Source organism: Danio rerio, chromosome 20 (assembly GCF_049306965.1).
Source record: "Danio rerio strain Tuebingen ecotype United States chromosome 20, GRCz12tu, whole genome shotgun sequence".
Classification (NCBI taxonomy): Eukaryota; Metazoa; Chordata; class Actinopteri; order Cypriniformes; family Danionidae; genus Danio; species Danio rerio.
Genome location: NC_133195.1, coordinates 36,927,561 through 36,945,338, shown reverse-complemented (window position 1 = coordinate 36,945,338; position 17,778 = coordinate 36,927,561). Strand labels below are relative to the sequence as shown.

The window sequence follows — 17,778 nt, the reverse complement described above, 5'->3', positions numbered from 1 at the left end:
TAACAAATGTCTTGTAACTTCAACATATAAATTATTACCATACAATCCCTTAAACATATTCAAATTAAAGCATTATTGAAGTAAAATGAAGTACATTCATTTTATTGAAATAAAAGAAAGTTTATTTTAATACAGGCATCACTAGAGGGCTAGCAAACAATATTTTTAATGACTTTTTAATCTTATAATTAAAAAGATATTTCCAAATAAAACATGTTCTAAATCAGGGTTATTATTGTAAACTAAAACCCATTAAAAATATTCTTACTTCAAAATAAAAAAACATCAACGGTGCTAGTAGCCTAGTGGTTAAGTGCGCTGACATATAGCACCATGGTGCTCACAGCATCTCTAGTTCGATTCCCGACTCCTAAACATAATTATTTAAAAAACTAAAAAAACAGTGATTAATCGTAAAAATAAAAAATTTAATCTGAATTTGGATTGTTTGTTTTTCTTAGTTACTGAGGCAGGATTTATATATTTTTTATTTAGTTTTACCTGTACTAAATTAACTGAAACTGAAATAAAATGAATAAAACTAAATTCTTAAGTCTCAATAATATATATTCAGTTACACTTTTAAATTAATATCTACTGTAAAAACAGTTTGTAAATGACATCTAATACAGGAAGAGTTAATAGCCTACGTTTCAGACTCTGTAGAGTTGTTGGACATTAAAACAGGTATATCATTATCTTCCACACACACTAAAGAGCTGTAAAACTACAGCAAGCTCCTTTTATGGATCAATCGAGACGGTATATACAGTATTTTTACATGATTATGGGAACCGTGAATGAAAGCTGTGTTTGTTCCATCACTGCTCCCTCTTTTTCCCCTATCCGTTCACTGTTTCCTCTCTCAGTTTCTGAGTGAAGCCACATGGGCTGCTGGCAAAGCCCAGATTGAAGAGTTGCTTTGATATTTACTTTCTTTCATTTCCTCTCGCCTTCAAACTTTTTCATCCAACTTTACTCGTTTTCATCTTGAATTGATTTACAAAGCCTCGAAGTATAGAGTAAACAAAGATGATGCTGGCTCAACAGAGTGTGGCATTTATAGTAATCCTTTTTTTTCTGTGTTTTTCAGATTGTTAACACAACAAAATAAGTGTTCAGAGGAAGATATCATTGAAGATCATGGCTTAAACCACACAGAGGTGCATATTGTTTTTAGTAATAGCAGTTTTCATAGAAATATTAAATAATTGCTAATTTAATATTAAGATAAATAGAACATGTTTTTCATGTCAATTAAAGAGATGGTTAACCCAAAAATAAAAATATACTTGTTCATTTACTCAGCCTCACGCCAATATGTAGGTGAATTTTTTCTTTAGTAAATTAGTTTAGTAGAAGGCATAGTTCGCCCATAAAATAAAATGCTGTCATCATTTACTCCCCCTAATATGGTTTCCAAGTTAAAGTTTTCCAGTTTACTAGTTTAAGTATCCATTTAAAAAAGATTGCATGATATTGATTAATAAAATGCAAATCAGTGGCTACAGCACGTTAAGAAAAACAGTACCATACAGACTAAACATGGGTAGTATTGTGGCTCAGTGATTAGCAATGTTGATTTACAGCAAGAAGGTTGCTGGTTTGAGTTCCAGCTTGGCCAGTTGGCATTTCTGTGTGGAGTTTGCATGTTCTACTCATATTCAAGTGGGTTTCCACTGGGTCCTCCGGTTTCCCCCACAGTCCAAAGACATGCGCTATAGGTGAATTGAATAAACTAAATTGTTCGTAGTTGTTGAATGTGTGCTTGAATAAGTGTGTATGGATGTTTCCCAATACTGGGTTGTGGCTGGAAGGACATCTGCAGCGTAAAACATATGCTTGAATAGTTGGTTCATTCTTCTGGGGCGACATCTGAAATAGAAACTAAAATAGAAACACCACCAGCCTAAATAGAAAATAAAGGAAAATGAATACAAACAAAACAAAATTTATACCTGTTGCTCAAGATAATAAATTAAAGTCTTATTAAATTAATGTTCAATTAGTGCAAGAACTGAACCTTATTACTCTGTTTGCCAAGGCTGAAAAAAAGGTATTTATTTTTAGTGGTTTAATTGATCACAAATCACACGGTTCAGATCACATTAAGGTTTTTTAGTCACGGATTGGACAATTTTTCGGATCGGCCAAAAAAGGGAAGAGACAAATGAAATTTGCTATCCATTTCGTACAAGAACAGTACAGCAAAACATTTTTAGTTTTTAACAAACTGAACTTAAAACCTGTAATTTTCTTAAAAATAAAATGAAGAAATAATCAGCTGAAAACAAATAAATTTTAGTACTGTGAAAAATTCACTGTTACTACAACTGTTGCTAAAAACGCTAAATGTATAACCCATATTTATTTTTTGTCTTATTTTCAATAAATGATTTCGTTTTTCACTCAAAACTTCTTGTTTCATTGCTAAATTATCATTTTTGAAGAAATATTCAATGGCATATTTTTGATGGCTGGTTGTCGTCACCTATTGGTTAAATAATGTAATTGCTGCCTACAAATTTTATTTTTAAGTGTTGTTAAATGCATATGGCGGTGAATTTAATCTTTACCATAAACATCAGTGGTTTATCTAAACTATAAATTGTTATTTCAGTACTTCTGTGTTATTTGACTGTTTGTAACTCCATAACTACCTCAAAAAAGACTGAATCTCTTTCTTCATTTTTGCGGTTTGAATGTAGCAACTAAAAGGATTATTAAACATATGCAAATCACCATCATTTATAATTTGTTGCGTGGTTGTTGATCTTTTGATGATTAATCATGCAGGTTATTCTGAATGCATTAATGCAGGCTAAACAATTAGTGACAGAAAACACCTTTAACCTAAGTCATCATTATATTTTACAGGAAAGCCTAAATGCTTTCATACTTGTGATTTGAATGACGTGAGAGGTGATCTCTCTGTGATCATTACAAATTTAGGATTAATTTACTAGTAAAAACAATTATTAATCTACGGGCCACTTTGTGATCCATAAGAATCACGGATCAACCGTGATCCGTTACACCCCTATTTACTGGTAGCCTTGACTTACATTTTAATAATAACCAATGGGCTAAATCTTCTTTACTCTGCTAGCAAAAAGTCATCCGAACCTTGTGTGGGTTGAGGATGAGTAAATTAAAAGCAAATTTCATTTTTGGGGAGAAATAAATATCCCCGTAAAGTGAAGAGGATTAGAACTGTAGGGTGCATACTAGGGCAGAAAGTGTTTATGATAGCTGCTTTATAATTGCGTGTGGCACAAAATTAGCACTTAGCTTTCTAAAATAGCTGATGTGATTTCTTCTGCAGCAGAGTTTCCCACAACCGCTCTGTTTGGTGGCGATACCCGGCATAACTGGAGTGTTTCACTGCATTCTTTAGATAATTGCTGCTTTTAATAGAATCAAGCAAACAACTGGCATCAGGTTTTTTTTTTTCTGTTTATGTTTTTTTTCTTTTATGTTTTCTGTGCACGTAGTCTAACGACCTGGAGAAGAGGCTGAAAAAGTTGGAGGAAAAATTCAAACATGAGATGCAAGCAAAGGAAGAACTGGAAAATAAATGCCGGTAACAAAAACATACATGCATGACAACACACAATGGCACTCATATGAGGTTTGTTGGCTATTTTATAAAGGAATATCATCACAGTTTAAAGGGGAATGTTTTTTTACATTACAGAAGTAGTACATTATTCTGAATTCATTTATTTCATGTTTAGTCTGTGTTTTCTTATATATAAAATAATAACAATAAAACTTTAACTACATTTCTAATATTTAATGTAAAAACTACTGTAAAATATTGATCTTGTATAAAAACTCTATATTTTGTCTAAATTTTAATGTGTCCTGTTTATTTGTTTTCTAGAACAAGAAATAGACTTGGTTAGAGTAGAACAGTAGGCGATGGATGTTTGAATGGCACAGAACCAGAATTTTGTGGTTTTCATTACATATTACATTTACCATTAGTCATTTAACAGACACTTTTGTCCAAAAAATTGAGGAGGTATTTAGCGATTCAACAAGAAGTGCTAGTTATTCAAAGCAACTTGTTTGCTCAGAGAATTTTAGTGCTAGAGTAGGAGTTTTTATTATTTTTTATTTAAATTTTTTACAGAGAGGGAGAGAAAGAAAAAATGCTTCTATAGGTGGTTTTGGTATTATTCACCAGGGGTTCTGGTTTTCGTTGAAGAGATGGGTTTTTAAATTTTTGTATGAAGAAAACCAGTGTATCCGCAATCCGAGTGGAAATGGGAAGATCTTTTCAACAGTGTATAGCAAATTTAAAGCATCAAATATATGTACTTAAAACAGATGCAATCCCTACGAACAAATTATGTTGTATCTCAACAGAATAGCAAATCAGCGGCTGGAGAAATTGTCCAAAGATCTTGAAGAAGAAGTAAGACATATTGTAATATCCATTCATCCAACAAAAGCCCTTAACTCAGAAGCATTCGGAAACAAAGTGCAGGTTTGTCAAACGGTCTCTCTGTTGCTGTTGTTGTAGGTGAATGCGAGACAGGAGGCGGAAGACAACCTGAGATCCCTGGAGAAAGAGAAAGTTTTACTGAAACACCAGCGTACACAGAGCGTAAGAAAAGCTGGTCTAGAGACCGACAGAAAACGGCTGCTGGAGAATGAAGGTGAGAACAGCAAACACACACCAATATACCATGTTCACAACCCACCGTTTACTACCTTAAAGAGATAGTTCACCCAAAGTATGTATCCTTCTTCTGTTGAGCACAGTAGAAGTTATTTTGAAAAATGCTGAAAAGCTGAAACCAATAACTTCCATAGTATTTGTTTTTCCTACTGTGGACGTCAACAGTTAAACACTTTTCAAAATAACATATTTTGTGTTTAGCGAAAGTAAGACACTTATAAAGGTTTTAAACCACTTGAGGGTGAGTAAATAGTGAGTAAAAAAATTTTGGATGAACTTCGGATGAGCTCTCTTAAAGCTATGGTGTTACTTGCACTTTTAATTTGTATTGTGATATATTACATGTTTAGTACTGTCTCTCATTCTGGTTTCACCAAAAGCACAGACACAGCATTTCTACCTAATTTAAGACTTTTTCTGGAAACTATTCTACACATGTAGAAAGTATTAGTTTTGCTCTGCTAGCATATTTACTATTTATTCTCTTAACAGTAAGCAGCCTGAAAGAGCAGCTTGCCGAACTGAAGAAAAAGAACCAGATCTCTCATCTGTCTGCTGAGAAGAACATTCACCTGGAAAGACAGGTGAGTCTCTCAGTAACACTTCACCAAACCTTTAACATTGCAACAATAACAACATGCGTGGGACCAATATACTTTAGCCGGGATAAAACATCTTCATTTAAACATATATATGATTTAAGAAGGCAGTTTTTAAGTTCATAAGTTATTTTATTCATAGTTATTTATTAAGTAAATTTATTTAAACAAATAGGAAAATAAAAACGTTTTCACAACGACAAATTACTTACCTGTTATCTTTATTAAAGGGATTTTTAACTTGTATTTAAAATAAAGTATGAGACATGTTTGTGATATGTCAAGAAAAAAAACAGACTTGCCAACAGAATGTCATTGTCGTTTCAAAATAATATGTAATTCTGTTAATTATAAATAAAAAAAGGATAACAGATATTAATAACTATAGAAAATAATGGGTTTTAATTGCTAAATAAATGTGTCCTCAGCTGGAGGAGGTGAGTGCCAAGCTTCAGGCCGAGCTGGAGGAGTCGGAGAGGCTGAAGAAGGCCCAGATCGAGGCCTTTAGACAGTCCCAGCAGCTGGAGCTTTCCCTCAGGGAGCTGCAGGAGCGTCTGGCCCAGCTGGAGAACAGCAGGCTGGTTCTGGAGCAGGACAAACTCAGCCTGCAGACCTCGCTAGAGCTGGAGAAACGAGAGAGAAACGCCGGCTCAGAGACCATCACTGACCTGCAGGGTGAGCAGAGAAGGAGCCTGTGTTAAGTTCTGGCCTGTAAAATACTTGAGTAAATTTACTTAATTACTGTATATACTGTTAATTTTGTTATTTTCCTTTTGATAACTTTTTTTTTTTTTTTTTTAAACATTTAAACACATTGGGCTCTATTTTGACGGTCGATGCGCAGAGCGCAAAACGCAGGGTGCAAACGCTTTCAGGGCGTGTCAGAATGCATTTTTGATAATTTACGGACGGGAAAATCTGCTTTGCGCCGTGGCACATGGTCTAAAAGGGTTGAGTTTATTTTCTTAATGAGTTATAGGTGTGTTTTGAGAATAAACCAATCAGAGTCTCATCTCCCATTCCCTTTAAGAGCCAGCTGCGTCGCGCCAAGAGTGCATTCCCTATTTACAGGACGCAAAGTAAGTCTAAGTGGAAAAAATTAGCATTTCACTAGCAAGCAGTTAACAGGTTTTTTTTACAGAAAACTGTCAAACAGAGCATCTACTGCGTGAGAATGAGAGATAATGGATTACTTTCACTTTCGCTCTTGGATAGGGAAACCTTTATGCACAGACATCAATTAGTCTATAAATAATTAATTGCGTTTGTTAAGCGCAAAGATTCGTTTCAAAACTATTTCTAAATTCAGTTCTAATTTCCAGCAAACGAATAAATGAACAATATTAACGAAGTGTGTTCAAAAACCTGAGTTATATCCTAAAACACATGCTGTGCCCCATACGGTCTAAAACCTGACAGGTGGACAAATCTAAGCTTGTTTTTAATAAAACAAATATAAATATATATTAAATAATACTGCTAATAATAATAACATTATACAAAAGCAAATTGTTATGAATGAACTGAAAAAGCCTCCCGAGATGAAGAAGGCATAAAAGCAGTGAATTTTCATATTTATGTAGGCTAGAAAATAATGTTTTGTAATATTTGAATCCTTTATATTTATATCCTATATCTACTCTTATTATATCCTGTATATATATCCTTAATATTTAAATTTTTTCATATGTAAAGATATTTGGCTATTGCTCTCTTGTGCGTATTAAGCAGTGCGTAAGCGAGGCGCAACTCTGCGCCGGAGTTTAGACCGGGTTTGTTTTGGTCTAATGAAAAATCTATTTTAGTTTCTCAAAATAGCAACACGCCAGCGCTCCGCCTCAGAACGCCTTCCTTTTTAGACCAGAACGCCTATGGGCGCACAAATGAGCGCTAATGCATTTGCTAAATAAACAGCATGGTGCAACGCCTCAAAACGACTCTTGTGCCAAGCTGAAACCAGCAAACAAGTATTGCGCCGCGCCTTGTGCCACATTGTGCCGGGTGTATGATAGGGCCCATTGACTTATTTGGTCCCACAAACATTTACACAACAATTTACAATAAAATATACAAACAATACATACGAAAGTAAAATAATAGATGAATGCATTAATTGAATAATCAAAATAAATAAATAAAATAAATAAAAACAAATAAAAAATACTGACCTTCATTTTTTTAGGGGGTTTTAACCTTTAAAAGATAGGAAATTGACAGGAAAGCATGGGAAGCAGAGAGAGGGGAAGGATCGTCAAAGGACCTCGAACTGGGAATCAAACTTGGGAGCACTTAACCACTAGTTTATAGGCTATAATCTATGAAAGATCAATTAAAATTGTTTACAGTATTTTAATGTATTTACAGTATGTAATGTTACAAATCTCCAGAAGTGGTTAAAGGTGCATGCTATGTAAAATCAGTTGGAAGCCGTGCTTACTGATCTTCTCAAAGTAGATGCACGGTATTTTAATTATATATTGACTATTGTCTGTTATATACTGATGCTTCAAGAAAAGTCAGAACATCCCTTTAAGAACTATGTTTTTGTTTTCCACTTGATTAGCTGTGTTATCTTTTCCCTTTGCTCTTTAACCAAACCAAATATCACATTTTTTATATTGATTTTTGCTTTGGATTAGAGGAAGATCCTTTAAGATGAAACAAGAATAGTCTCTCTTCTTTCTAATTTTGCTATGCTACTTTTACTTTTTTTGTTCTTGAGTACTTTTAAAACTATATATTTTACTTGATAAAGTTTTTGGGCAGATACTTTTACTTCTAATTATTTAAAAGTTTGACAGTATCTTTACTGAGTGTAATTTTGGATTCTTTTTACTCCCCTGATTTTGGTAAGACGCATAGGTGCGTGGCTGTGTAGAGAGAAACAGGATAAATGTTTATGTGGTCGGCTTTTCGCTGAAACACACACTGGGCTCTTGTCTGCTGGTTTGCTGTGTTGTTGTGTCGAGGTGGAGCTGCTCAGGGACTGAGTAAATATGAACATAGCGTTATTTTAAGGTCAGAGGCAGGTAGCTGATGTTATGTCGCTGGACAGGAGAAAACGTCTAAAGAAAGAATCTCTTTTTTTTCCCAGTGTAAGAGACTTGTTTCTGGAGATTATTTTTGTGTCCATTGTATTGACATGATTTGAGATATTGATCTTTACAATTTAAAAATATCAATACTAAAGGTTTATTTTAAAATGTTTTTATAGCTATATTTTAGATTTTGTGCAGATTTTATTCACATTTGTCTTATAAATGTAATTACATATTTATTTATTTATTTATTTGAGCAAATAGTGAACAAAAAATAAACAAACAAAATATTGTGTAAAAATTATTTCAAATGTATATTGTTTTTAAAATTATACTCGTGCGACAAATGGCTTAGTTTTCCACCATGACCAGAAAATGTGATTGCCAAAATGTTTTAGGAAAAATATTTAAAACATAATTTCCATCACCAACATATCCACCCCGAAACAATAAAATAAAAATCTGAGATGACAAAAATATTAGTTTAATGACTTAATTATTTATATTATATAATTTATTTATGTTATTTTATATTTATGACTTAATTATTATATTGACTTAATTATCACAAGTTGGAAATAAATATATCATCCAAAAATGAAAGTTCTGTCCACTTGCTCAAAACCTGTACAATTTCTATCTGCTGTTTAACAAAAGAGAAGATACTTTGAAGAATGATGATGTTAATAATTCACTTCCACAGAATTGTTTTCCTTCTGTGAAAGTCAATAACTAAGGCAAAATGTCTGGCATTCTTTAAAAATATCATCTTTTGTTTTCAAAATGAGTATTTCTTTTATTTTTTGCTTTAAATGTCCCTTTTAGAGAGATTATTTTCTAAAGGTCTGTGGAGCAGAAGGTGCCTATGCTTAGATAAACACCGATTTATGTTTTTATGGTTTGCAGTTTAACATAAATGTTAACCTGAATTCCTAACCTTTGGCTTCAGCTTCTGTCTTCTGTTTTGATCAGTCTGTCTCTCTTTCTGCCTTGCTTTCATTCTTAGGTCGTATCTATGGACTGGAGGGTGAGTTGAAGCATATAAAGAGTTCTCTATCAAAAGCTGAAGTTGAGAAAAGACAATTACAAGAGGATCTTACAACCCTGGAAAAGGTACGTATGTGTTTTAGCTAGTGACGGAATATCTGATGTCCTCAGCTCATGATGTGAGTGTGGTTAAATTTAAAGTTGTCTCATTTAACTCCAACAGGAGAAGAATAAGCAGGAGATCGACCTCTCCTTCAAACTCAAAGCAGTTCAGCAGAGTCTGGAGCAGGAGGAGGCTGAACATAAAACCACTAAAGCCAGATTGGCCGACAACAACAAAATCAACCAATCCATAGAGGCAAAGTCTGAGACCCTGAAAGGTAAAATTGAACAGCAGCTTTGAATTTAAACACTAGAAATGTTTATATATGTCAAAATCTTACTATAAATGACCTCTGTGTTAATATTATTTCATAAACTTGATTTAAACTATGCAATATTATAAATGAATGTGATTTATATATGTATAGCCTATATGAATCATGGCAAGTATGATTACGTAAGTGCATTCAAATCTGTCAAACACACATTCAAATCAGAGAATTACTGGAGAATCAATGAAATTTCTGTTTATGCTTTGAGTTTATATGCTGATGTCTATGGTAGCGATCAAAATAATATAGGCTAAATCAAGTAACTTGATTAAGATTAACAACCTTTTGAATTGTATTTTTCACTGAATCATTCATTCAAGAGATGTGTTCAAATATGCTGATTCATCCCACACATTTATTTATAGTTAAATAAAATAAATAAATATTTTTTGCAGGGTGTTTTTCATCTGTTTTTAAGTCATGACGTGTGAAATAGTGTTTACGAGTCAAAGATGCTACTTATTTAAATGGAGAAAATATTATTTTATGACCACTTTTTAGTCATATATCACATTAAAGTAAATTTCAAATTAAATCATGGTGTACACAACAGTCTCTGGACTTGCTGCATTACAGAATACAATATTTTAACAATTAATAAAAGACTTTCTGGCCAACTGGTATTAGGCATGGATATTTATATTGTAATAGTGATTTTTGAAAGTATTGCATCGGTTTGTAAGTGTTTATTATTACTATTTGTTGAGTCACACTTAACAATTGTGCTGTGTTGAAGAGCACAGTTTACACCGAAGGAAAATGTTAGTTAGTTAGTTAGTTTGTTAGTTACAGTATATCAGATAGGGTAAAGTGAAAGTGAAAGTCATCGTCATTAAGACATATAATGTTTTTTTTTTTATGTATATAGCATTTATATATATATATATATATATATATATATATATATATATATATATATATATATATATATATATATATATAGCAATACATTAAAAACTATTACCCAAAGGTGATTTCAACGATAAATAGAATCATTTCTTAATGAGACTCTGGTAAGATAATTTCTTGGTCAAATCATTTATTTTCATATGCTACCTGTTTTTATCTTTTTATCTTTTCATCTTTTTATCTTTTACCTGAGATTATTAGCAAATGTATGTCCTCTTTTGGTGGCACAGAATGGTGCTTGAATTTTACAGGTTCCTGTAAAAAACAGCATGTACAACTTCGATTTTCATCATAGCATTGATAACAAGCTCAGTATAGAATTACATTTAAATTATTGATTCTTATAAATATTACATTGCTTGGCATCTTTGTATTTAGCACATCTTTGTCCACCTTAAACCACTAAGACATACTGTAAACTATGTATTTACTTAACGTTATGTTGCACTAATACCAAAAGAGAAGCAGTCTGGAGAATGACAAAATAATTAGATAATAAAAGACTTGACTGTCAAGATTCACATCATGCTTCTTGTTAAGAGACTTGCGTTGCTTCTGATTCTGATCCTGTATGCAAACATGTTTTCCTCATTCCAAAATGATGATGATTTTAGTTGAGTAAATGTTTCCGAAGTGTACAGCACAAGCGTGTGACTCATTCAGTGACGCTGTGTGTGTGTTTGTGTTTCTGTGACAGACATGGAACATAAGCTGTTGGAAGAACGATCTGCGAAGCAACAACTGGAAAACAGACTGATGCAGCTGGAGAAGGAAAACTCTGTATTAGACTGTGATTACAAACAAGCCAAACATGAGCTTCAGGAGCTCCGCTCGCTCAAAGAAAATCTCACAGAGCAGGTATGTTCTAACTTTTTATTTTGCCTGTCTGTAGCTGTCGCTCTTATGTCTATGTTTGTAGCTGTATGTCGCTTTTATCTTATGTATGGTTTCACGTCAGCACTAAAATGAAATGTTTGGCATTGTTTGGTATTTTAAAAGTACTTTTAAAGGCCTGTAGGTTAGCTATAGGTTTAAATGGTTTTAAAGTTGTCTGAAATGTACATCTAATTAATTTAAAAATATTAATTACAATCCTGTTATTCACAATAAGTAATAAACTTTAATAAAATGGGCAGCTTACCTTAAGTTCTGTCTACCTCAGGATTAAATATAGACTATTCCACAAATTCTTCTTTATTGGTATTATTAATTAATGTCAGATTACTCTTTTTCCAGAGACACAAAACAAACTTTTACCATTTAACCCTAAATTAACAATGTTAATTGAACTAAATGATAAAATTAATTTGATGATTAAATAATGAAATGATTTAATAAAAAAAACAAGCATTGCATCTATTTGAAACCAAAAAATAAGACAAAATGACACAGACACTTCTTATTGACTCTCAACTTATTCTTCACCTGGTTTGTGGAGAGCTCTGGATATATGCTCAGATGCAGTGGTTTTTGTGTGTGCATGAAGGTGGAGGTGCTGAATGTGCGGGTGCAGCAGGAGACACAGAGGAAAACTCTCTGTCAAGGTGATCTCAAAGTTCAGAGGCAGGAGATCAACAGCCTGCGGTCATCAGAACAACAGCTCAAACAAGAACTCAACCATCTGCTGGAGCTCAAACTCACACTGGAGAAACAAAACCAGGAGCTGTCCAAGTGAGTTGCGTGCTGGGGCATGGTTTTATTGCTGGTACTAGCGTGTTTTAAGTACAATTTGTATATAATGTTTATATTAGGTGTGTAATAGTAAATGCATTTTAAAAAATAGGATAAAATCAGCACAAAACATAAAATATGCATGCGTACTGATACTTTAATCTTGTTGTAACCGACGCACACGCAGAACTTAATCTCAGATATCTAGTTTTATATATTATTTATATCTTCATTTTAACACTTGCATATTTTAAAATCTATAGAAAAATCTTAACATATAATCTTGAATAAAAAATCAGCAGGTTTTCCAACTTTATCTCTGTCAAACAATAAACACAATAAATATTTGTATTTTATCAAAGCTGTTAGTGGTGTCTTAATTATTTGATGTATATATTTTTCAAATAAATCTTTAATGAAAGCAATTTATTAAAAGCTACTTGTGGAAAGTATTATATTCTATCAAAAAATTGGAGGACAAAAATTATTAGATTTTCTTCAAAATTAGAAAATCCTTATGCTTAATATAAATGTTTGCACACATTTTAATTAGTTAAATGTTCAATAATGTATTTTTGAATTGAAATTGAATGTAATTGTTCGGACTCTTTAGTAATTAGGTAATTGTAGCTTTTACGATAACTTACCAAAGTGTCATTTTTATGAACTTGTACACCCCAGACCCACACACAAATATATATCATGTAGGGATGCTCCGATCAGGATTTTTGCAGCCGAGTATCAATTCTTTGTCTTGGTGATCAGCCAATACCCAGCACTGATTTTAATGCTTCATAATGCATTTAGCACATTTTCCCTCTTAGTATAATACTTAAATGGAGATCTCACCTTACCTAAGTGAATAAATGAAGGATGCTGCATATAATACCTTAAACACATCACTTTTAACCGTGTAGTCATGGCTAGAAGCAGCTTAACATAAAATAATGTAACACAGATATAAAAATCGTTAAAAAAAATTACAAACATTGCAAATGATGGAAGAAGAGTTCAACATATCTCAATCAAGAAAAAGTTTGGAATGCACATTTGATGCAGAAGAAGATAAACTACAGTTTATTGAATTAAGTATAGTACAAGAAGTTATATTATTAACTATTCAAACCCTTGCGATCGGTTCATGAGATCGGCCAGATTGGCGAGTACCGATCGAGTCATTAAATGTGATTATCGGCAGATGCCGATTGATCGGAGAATCTCTAATATCACGTATATTTTAACGTAGTTACACTTTTAAATTGCCTTTTAGGCTGATTACTAGTATCTTGCACAGTTAGTTAAATTAGAAATAGTTATGTTAAAGTGTTTTAAATATCTTCTCTAATAAATAGCACTTGCAAAATATTTAAAAAAGAATTACAATTTCACAAGAGAGCTAATAATTTGGTAAATAAGCAAAACTGTACATATCTGCAATAAAAATGTCTTTTCTTTGCATCCAATCAGGGAACGAGAAGAATCTGAAAAACAGCTGAAGGAGATGAAGGACCAGCTGGAGGCTGAGCAGTACTTCACGGTATGTCTACCAGTCTTAGATGTATTTTTGGAGAGTGTTCGTTTTGAATCTGTGTGTATTTGTTTTGTATTATCATGTGTTTTTTTCTGGTTTTAGAAACTGTACAAGACTCAGATTCGAGAGCTGAAAGAGGAAAGCGATGAAAAGGTTAAACTCTACAAAGATGCTCAGCAGAGAATAGAGGACCTGCAGGAAGAGAGGTGTGTGTGGATTTAAAGCGGGAAAAGAGTTCTCTTTCATCGTGTTTTACATTTTATTTTTAACGTTTTAATCATTTTTTTAGGTAACACTTTATTTCGATAGTCCATTTGAGTATTAGTAGACTGTCTGCTTAATATATGTTGGAACTGCTCGTTCAACAGACATTTAACTGACTATAAGAAACTTTGCAATTACATGTCAACTTACACTAACTCTAACACCAACCCTAACTCAAATGTAACTATCTATTTATAATCTAATGAGAATTAGTTGGCATGTAGATGTAATATAACTTAGGGTGCTTTCACACCTGTGAATCGATTCAGTTGTTCCGAAACAGAGATTACAATTGTTACATTGTTGCTCTTTGCTCTTGGAGCAGTTCGCTTTCACACTGCAAAGTTTCTAATCGGACCAAAAGAGCTAAAACAAGTCACGTGCGAGTAAACTCTCCTTACATTGGTCAGAGTGTCAGGGTTTATTTTGCAGCGTCCCGCTAAGCTGTCAGGAGAGGTGGTGGTTTGGTGGTGATAGACAGGGTGCGTGCGTGCGACGTGTCTGAGGAGAGACGCGGTGGGGAGGGGTGAAAAGGGTGCGCGACGATGCATATTTTAGGACCGGGAGGGAGACGCGAGATTACTGGGAGATCATCACTCGTTTGCGGGCATCCGGACACTCGTGAAACTTCCCTCCCTACTCATAATTTTCTCTTCATAAAGCCATAAGCCTATTTCATATCCATAAAACACTGTGATATAACCGAGCTCGGATCAGATTGCTTTCTCACTGCAATCGAACCGCTCCAGGGTTCGTTTCAATCGAGCCGAGACCACCTCATTTAAGCGATCCCGGAGCGATTACTTTGGCGTGGAACAGAGCGCGATTGCCTCTTCACATATGCCAAACAAACCGCGCTAACTGGTCAAACGAGATACGTTCCGAAACAAAAGTGTAGGTGTGAAAGCACCCTTAAATTCAACAAACGGACCATCAAAATAAAATGTGACCCATTTTTTATTTAGTTTATAAAGTGTTCACTCAAAACTTACCTCTTGTTTGAACAGCATAAATTCAGTATTGCATTTTTAATGGTGCTGCTCATGTACTGATATTTAGGAAAATGTCTCTCTTTGTGTGATTATTACTGTACAATTTGCCATATCATTCTATTTTGTTAGATAATGTCAGCTTGCACATCATTAAAACATGCTTTGATCTGTATATAGTGCACTGAATCCTGGTTTATTTGTGTTTATATAGGGACTCGTTAGCGTCTCAGTTGGAGGTGAGCCTGACGAAGGCTGACTCTGAACAGTTGGCTCGCATCACCGTTGAAGAGCAATACTCGGACCTGGAGAAAGAGAAGATCATGAAGGAACTGGAGATAAAGGACATGATCGCCAGACACCGGCAGGATCTTGCAGAAAAGGACGGTACCATCAACTCGGTCAGTGTATATTATATATACAATACAATTCTATAATTTGGAAACTCACCATGGGTTCATTTATTTAGGTAAAAATAGAATAAAAACAGTTATAGTAGGAATTAGGATTTAGATACTTTTTTTTATGTGAATATATTTGAAAATCAATTAGATTTCTGTGATTTAGTTGTTCAGAATTTTGTTTTGGTTTGTTTGAAAATACTTCCCAATGATTTATATGATTTGCCATTTTAAAGACGTTTCTAATGTTACAAAAGATTTTATTTTAAATGAATGCTGCTGAAATCGATTTTTGTGTACAGAGTGTTTAAAGTAAAATGTATGAACTGCATAAAATTTTTAAAATCTTCGGGATTACCAGTAGGGATAATGATTGAAATGGATAGGGCAAGAGACCTGCTGCACCTCTATCCATTGTGTCTGCATTCAGACCCAGGAGTTGAGGAGGAGAGAAATCCTCCTCATTTATAGTGTATATATAAGCATGATTATCTTTAATTATATCACAAATTGTCGTCATGTGTATATGAAATCATGAATAATAAATGTAGCAGGACATTAAATTGCTGTTTATTTCTTTGAATTTTAACTTTGTAAACTATAAAATCATATCTATAAAAAATGTCTCCTAACGGTTTGTGTATATATGATATGATATGATATGATATGATATGATATAATATGCACAAAAATGTTAAGCACCAAGCGAATCAACATGTTTTCATCATTGATAAAATATGAACTCTTTAACACCAATAATTGTTCTAAATAAAGCAAAGCATCATATTAGAATCATTTCTAGAGTAATATGTCAGAAAATTCAGCTTTGAATTACAGGAATAAATAAAACATTTTACCATTTTACAAAATGTTCACGTACAATTGAAGACAAAATTATTAGCCCTTCTGTTCTCCTAAATGTGAATTATTTTTCAAATATTTTCTGAGTGCTATTTAATGGAGAGAAGATGGAGAGAAGTTTTTCAACACATTTTTAAACATAATGCTTTTAATAAGTTGTTTATAATAACTAATTTGATAGCTAACATAATGATAGTACATAATATTTTACAAGTTATTTTACAAGATGCTAATATTCAGCTTAAATTTCAAATTAAAGGCTTAACTAGGACAGTTAGGTTAATTGGGCACAAAGGTTAATTTCACAGGCTAACACCCTTTACTTCAACTGTAGAAAACAGCTGCAGACTAGAAGAGATTTCTTTTAGAACATAAAAAATATCTTCTCCAGATGAACATTAATTCATTATTATTCTTCTATTCTACACAAGCTGGAGGAGTCAAACCGTACGCTGACTGTGGATGTTGCCAACCTGGCCAGTGAGAAAGAGGAGCTCAACAATAAACTGAAGCACATACAGCAAAGTGAGCTGACTTCTATAATAATATAAATAGAGTGATGGTACAATGTTCATTTACCATGCTTTAACATTTAATAAACAGAGCTGGAGAAGATCAAAGAAGAAGAGAAACAGATGAAATCTCTCACAGTGTCGTATGAGAAGCAGATACAGGTGGAGAAAACACTCAAGATTCAGGTGCATTTTGAATTTTTTTATCACAGCTTTGTAACTGTTGATTACGTCATAGCTTAAAATAGCTGTTTTTTTTGCATGTCTCGGCTGAATTTTAATATCAGATGTCTGTATTTTAGGCTATAAACAAGCTGGCGGAGGTCATGAAGAAGACGGACGGCAGGCCACACCAAATCAACAACACAGACATCCGCAGGAAGGAGAAGGAGATCAGACAACTCCAGCTGCAGCTCCGCACGGAGAAAGAAAAGCTTAACCACTCCATCATCAAATACCAGAGAGAAATCAACGACATGCAGGCTGTAAGTGTCTTTTTTTTTTAATCCTTCGTTGTACATATCATTAGGACTTGATATTGATTCAGATCTGATTCTGAATCACAAGCTGTCAATGTGATGCGATTTGAATCTCGATTCAATTATGCGAATATAGACTTTAGTGGCACTCTTGAGTACCTTAACACAGAACCTGCCTCTGTGTTTTAAATGCATAAAAAAGTGGTCATAATATCAAACGCAGCAGGGCCCATATATATAGGGCCTATATATATATATATATATATATATATATATATATATATATATATATATATATATATATATATATATATATATATATATATATATATATTTGTGTATGTATGTATGAATATATTTGTGTATGTATGTATGTGTGAATATATATATATATATATATATGTTTTTTTTTT

General features: G+C 33.3%; 1 protein-coding gene across 13 annotated transcripts in view; it reads left to right on the top strand.

Moving 5' to 3' along the window:
• The window catches only part of rock2b (rho-associated, coiled-coil containing protein kinase 2b), a 65,592-nt gene that overhangs the window by 35,954 nt on the left and 11,860 nt on the right, over positions 1-17,778 (top strand). For all 13 annotated transcript variants that reach the window (XR_012395377.1, XR_011007666.1, XM_073932155.1 and 10 more), the window contains 16 exon segments: positions 1,094-1,163; positions 3,495-3,583; positions 4,375-4,423; positions 4,532-4,667; positions 5,183-5,274; positions 5,718-5,964; positions 9,334-9,440; positions 9,538-9,694; positions 11,355-11,515; positions 12,144-12,328; positions 13,796-13,865; positions 13,962-14,065; positions 15,327-15,513; positions 16,806-16,899; positions 16,978-17,072; positions 17,189-17,371. Coding sequence is in view for 11 of the 13 variants with exons in the window: in XM_073932155.1 (XP_073788256.1) it covers positions 1,094-1,163; positions 3,495-3,583; positions 4,375-4,423; positions 4,532-4,667; positions 5,183-5,274; positions 5,718-5,964; positions 9,334-9,440; positions 9,538-9,694; positions 11,355-11,515; positions 12,144-12,328; positions 13,796-13,865; positions 13,962-14,065; positions 15,327-15,513; positions 16,806-16,899; positions 16,978-17,072; positions 17,189-17,371 (2,026 nt within the window). In the remaining 2 variants the exon portion in view is untranslated.